At 41.0% G+C, this 5720-nt stretch overlaps 1 protein-coding gene across 1 annotated transcript; it reads right to left on the bottom strand.

The window, feature by feature from the left end:
* Positions 1 to 795: 795 nt before the first annotated feature.
* On the bottom strand, positions 796 to 5245 carry LOC306970665 (collagenase 3-like; the record flags this gene model as incomplete). Its single annotated transcript, XM_079566694.1, has 10 exons — positions 5136 to 5245; positions 4709 to 4956; positions 4488 to 4636; positions 4284 to 4412; positions 4040 to 4201; positions 3841 to 3970; positions 1762 to 1895; positions 1516 to 1675; positions 1336 to 1439; positions 796 to 905 (listed from the first exon to the last, which is right to left on the bottom strand). Exons 1-10 carry the CDS (start codon positions 5235 to 5237, stop codon positions 796 to 798), a joined length of 1428 nt encoding a protein of 475 aa, XP_079422820.1. The 5' UTR covers positions 5238 to 5245.
* Positions 5246 to 5720: the final 475 nt, after the last annotated feature.

Genomic DNA, 5720 nt, shown 5'->3' with positions numbered 1-5720 from the left:
ATGAACTCTGCAATTGTTAGTGTGGTCTGCTTATGTACGCGGCAAGTGCTAATTAGTTGAACCTCATGTCTTGAATTAGTGAGATTAGCCAAGCTCAGTGTCCTTTTGGTGAAACCCAGTAATCGCAGCTTGAATTGTTGTGCCCAACTTAAGTCAGGATTTGGAGCCTAAGCCTGGCTTTACTGAGCGAGTTTTATGAAACAGCCCTCAGGAGGCCTTTGTATTGCAAATATAGTAGACGAGCTCCTATCTTTGCATGTGGGCGTATTGACCATGACAAGTACGGTATGTGGTCAGAGCTTTAATGTTTGCTTGTTTTCATTAAAATAATAAAGGATAATTTAGTAAATAATAGTAAAGCATTGTAAATGTGCTGATAATCAGATTTTTTGTTTGTTTTGTTTTTTGTTGCTTTTCGTCCGGTGAGTACTGCCAGTCAGTGGTAAATTATACTGTCTCTTCTCTGCTTGTACTTTTTTTTCTAATCTAAACGCAGCTCTACAGAAGATAGATTACATTAGGCTTAGTATGTATGCATGTCTTCATAATAATCAATGTAATGAAAAGATGTCAACCACTTGAATTTTTTTTATAAATTTATTTTGATGAGATTTATGTAACAAGTTCCAGACTGACTTCAAAGAACACATATTAACTTAGATTTAAATAGCAGTAAAAAACACATAAATAAGACACAATTAAGGTGCTTGAACAGAAAGGTGCATTACAGTATTTAACCGTATCAGTGCAAAGACATTCATGCTGTTTTTACTTCATGTGGCACTCAGGACGGCTCTAGTAGTTGCTGCAGGGCAGGAAGTACTTGTTGTTGAGCATATGGAACAGGTGTCCACTCCTCAGACTGTACTCAAACATGAACGGACCACTGTAGATGTACGTGAAACCTGCGCAAAAACACACTTATGTTAGTCCATCATCGAAACTGCACATTCATTATGAGGAGATGCACGTCTGCACCTTTGTTATTGCTCAAATAATATGACTTTTTTACCTAAGCAACTACAACTATTAATAATGCTTTTAATTAATACTATGTTGTCAAATTAATCCAATTATAGCACGTTTTTGTTCTTGTATCAGTGTCGCTATGGTCTTTTTTCTGGGGCGGGCAGGCTTTATTGGACAACACAGGGAAGACGATATATTCAGCAAATCTAGGACTTTGAGACTGGCATTGTGCTATGACAGAGTGATAAGAGCCGTCACCAATTGCCTCAAGGCCATTGCAGAACACAACAATTTAAATTCTATCATCGTCAAAACACAAATGTAGTTTATTCAGTCACTGACAGACTCTGTTTGTGATGGACTCACCTCTGTGCTGGAAGGCTGCAGTGACTTTGCTCCTCAGACCGGAGAACTTCTCATGCACATATTTAGGATATCCCTCATCCATCTTCTTAGTGATCTCATTATAACTGTGAAAATAAACCCATGACTGTTAATATTTGTTATCTCACAATAAACCAAACTTACACAAAGCACACTACATACCTGTAATACATATCGTCTACAAAGAACAGCGCCTTGCGAGTGTCCACATCAAACAAAGCAGCGTCGATTTTCTTCACCGTCTTGGGAAGACCAAAGCTGGAAATGGATTTTGGGTAACCTGCTACAAGATCATAAGTGTTGAACGCCCACACCTGGCGACCTGTGAAATAGTTGAAAAGGTTGTTGAGTAAAGAGCAACATAGTAGTGCAAGTTTTGTCTTTGAGGTTCCGCAAAGGCGGACTCACCTTTAAAGAGAAGAACCCGGTCCGTCTCCTGGCTCTCATAGGCTGCGTCCACAGTGTCAGGAGCGTCAGGCCAGAAGTTGGTGATGAGAGACTGCTGCGTCGCGTAGCTCTGAGGGTAGCTGCGCCAGAAGAAGCTAAGGCACACAAGAAAGTAAAATAGTATTAACTTTTTATATGAAGAACATACAGTATGTGACAGACATAAAGATATGGTTAATTTAAGACTGTTATATGAGTGTAATACCAAGGCTATGTTAGAGAGTAGATTTAATATAAATGTTATGCTCTGTATCAGTGTTTCTCAGCTTAATCCTCTCATAGCACTTGAGAGTCAAGCTTAAAATAACTTTATAGAAGGATTTGCAAAACCAAATACTTTGTGATCATGTGAATTAGTTTTTGTCAGTAGTTCATATTTATTCATACTTAAGGTAACAGATGAAAACTAGAAATGCAATGGCTGCGCCATTGCGATTGACTGCGGAATTGCGGGAAGCGAATGCAGAAATTGTATAAACTGTTCAAATTGCATAAATTGCTTGATTAGCATAATCTAATTTGCATAAACTGGTAAAATGCATAAAATGTCATGTTGCATAAACTGCATAAAGTGGTAAAATGCATGAATGGGTTAATTTGCATAAATTATGTAAATTGCATAAACTCTTTAAAATTTATAAATCCTAAATGGCATAAACTCGTCAGTTGCATAAACGCTTTAAAACGCATTAACTGGTTAAATCCCATAAAGTGGTTACTTTGCATAAATTATTAATATTGCATAAACTTTTATATTCCATAAACTGGTCGAACTGTTGCAAGTGTTTGATTGGCAGAAGCTGCACAAATGGCTGAAAGGCGGAGTCTCCCCATTGGCTGGATTCCCCCATACACACCAATGCAAAAATTTCAAACTCTCGTATAAAAAAACTGGAAATCTGCAGAAGGCCAATTTTTTCTCAAAACCCACAAGTTGCTGAAGCTGAACATGCACAAAGTGCAGAAAATGCAGAAAATGCAGAAAAAAGTGCAGAAAAGCATGGATTTGCTGCAGCCCCATTATAAGTCAATGGGAAAAATCTCCGACATTTTGGCCAATTGCGGAAAAAACGTAAATTGCAGAAGTCCCAAAAGTAATAGCACCCTTCTCCTCAACGTGCGGAACGTTTTGATGCATAACTTGCATAAATTGCACAAAGCATGAAGGTGCTGAAAGCTCTAGAAAATCGGGAAAAAGATGGAAGAGGAATAATAATAAAGAACATGAAAACCAATAATTGACTGCGGAAGAATTCCGCAGTCAATCAATTAAAGCCGCAAGCGGCATCGTGCCTCCTTTAGCGCCTCTATTGCCGCGCCATAAGCCTACCGAGGGCTCCAGCGTGACCACACTGCATTTTATTGCCCTGATGTGCCACATCAAAACAACATTTTTAGCCTCTCCATGTGAATAATGGAGAACATTGGCGCAATGTATTTTAATTTTTGTAGGTTTTATTTCCCCAATATGAAACACACATTTAAATAAATTTTTCACCAAACCTGAATTTTGGGCAAAGTTTGGTGAGTTTTAGACAATGTTCAGGGGGTCACATTAAGGAAGGAAGGAAGGAAGGAAGGAAAATAATATTTTCTGCAAAAACAACAACAACAACCCGCACACAGCGGTGGGGCTCGGAGGTGGATGACGAGCGATTCGCACTCGTCATCCACCTCCGTATGACAGTTGACCATATACCCCCATTCATTTTCTTGCAATAATAAGTATAAAGGGTCAGTCACTGTTTTACACGGTGAGTTTATGTTTGACATGGGGACAGCGCTTCGTGCTGTTTTCGTGCGCTCCGCGCACCTTGGTACATGCGCTTCGCGCACTGCCTGCGTTGCGATTACAATAGAGTCTTGCAACGCCAGGCCGCTCGGGCCTAACAAGCCTCTTTGATTCATTTCATCTGAGAATTTTAATCCAGAGTTAGACAAACAAGGTCTGCTACAGTTTTTATTCACCTAAAGTCTCAAATTAAATCATATATAGAATAATAAAATGACAAATACATAAAGTAAAAACAAAAATGGTACTTTTCTTTAAAGAAGATAATTTCTCCTCTGAGGCTGGCAACAGCATTCAAGACCAGATTGGAGTCACATGCGTCAGGAGTAGTGGGAGCCGTGGGGTTAGGTCCTGGGCCAGGTTTATCAGGGTTTGGGCCTTTAAGAAAAAGATACATAAGTGTGAATGATACCCAAAAAAAAGTGTTCAGTACAAATTTGTGCTCACCATAGAGGGACTGAATGCCGTTGACATCGTCCTGAGGTAGAACAAAGGTGTCAGGGTTGCTGAAGGAGTAGATGGGGGCCATGAGTGCGCCAGGTACTTTCGAATGGGACAGGCCCAAAGAGTGACCGAACTCATGGGCAGCCACCAGAAACAGCACATAGCCTGGGAGACAAAGATTTGTTTTGTTAATTTGTGTTACAGTGTGAGTGTGAGTGTTCAGCTGTGGCATCATGAGGGAACTAACCAGAGTTTGAGCGGTAGGTGAAAGTCTCATCCTCGTCGAAATGTGCGTCTCCTCCGATGCCGGATGACGGGGCGAAAGCGTGGGCCAGTGTGCCACCAGGTCCGTCAAAGGGGTAAAAGTCAAGGTGGTCTGTCGGCATGAGGATGATCGTCGTGATCATCTAGTTTTATTAACTCTGCTACTGCCATTTGATCAAATACTTACATCCGCTGCCAAAGGAGATCATGATGTCTGCAGTGCCGCTGTAGATCCGGGTGAACCGCAGGGGAGTGACTTTGGCCCACACGTTTAGGGCTTTTTCAATGGAGTCATCGACTTCTGCCGCGGTCATATCTGGAGTGTAGTTTTCAATTCTGTTCCAAGCGAAAATAGTCAGTAAATGCACATTCTATGAAAGATCTTTTCCCCTTGAAAGAGACGCTCACCTGTACGTCAGGGTGTTTTTTGGCCATACGAGGTTATTCCCAAAGGTGGAGAATCTGGCGACTTTTTCATCCGGAACACCGCAGCGAGGTTTCTTCATCATGGACATTGTTTCGGCGTCAAGGTGACCAGTGACTTTGAGTCCGAAAAACTTCTGCATCTCTCTCAGCTTCTTGGTGATGGGACTGAGGCCTCGTCTGACCGTCGGGCCCGTCTCCTCAGTGAGGTTGTAGAACTTCTTTAGATAGTCCTAAAAATGGCCTAGATTTTAGATTTTGTACATGAAACATACACTGATCAGTACTAGCATTTCAATAGCTCATCTTGTCATTATTGCAGGGACTCTCAAACGTTTTTTGGACTGAGGACCCGGAACTGAACAAAACCCCAAAAAATCCTATGGGTTCCTCATATAGTATAAAGATATACCATTGCAAAGCTCTCATCCTGCTTGGTGATGGTTGACAGTGGCATACAGTAGACTACAGTGGCCAGGCTCAGGATCAGTAAGCTCTTCATGACTGTCTTCATGTTTCTCTCTTGATTGAGATTTGTGTTTGTGCTCGGGGACTTGCCGTTTTATAGCCCAGGTGCCAGGGTGTGTTGAGCAACTCCACTGTCACAAACTGAGTAAATGCTCCTTTAAAGGAGTAAAGAGGAAGTGGTGGGCCCTTTGGTCATACAATACTGCTGAAGTATGACAGCATTATGATTCGGGAAGAATAGATTTACGTTAATCTATTTCTGCATCTGAAACTCATAATAATTCTGTGTTGCAAATTTTCAAGCTTATCACATTTCAGTCAGTCCATCAGTACATATACAACAATTCAGTGACGTCTTTAATTGAATTAAATACATTGTGTGATTAAAAAGTAATTTTTTGTTTGAATACTTTTTCTCGGCGGGGTGTTCTTGATGGCCCTGCGCCTTGTTGTTCCTGCAATACCCAGTGCAGTAAAGGCTTTGTGGAGGGAGCACCCTACAAATCCTCTGCAGTCAACCTCAATAGGC

Source organism: Gobius niger (genome assembly GCF_951799975.1).
Source record: "Gobius niger genome assembly, chromosome: 11".
In the NCBI taxonomy this organism is placed as follows: Eukaryota; Metazoa; Chordata; class Actinopteri; order Gobiiformes; family Gobiidae; genus Gobius; species Gobius niger.
Note: the sequence above shows the minus strand (reverse complement) of the source record. Positions and strands in the feature narration are given on the sequence as shown.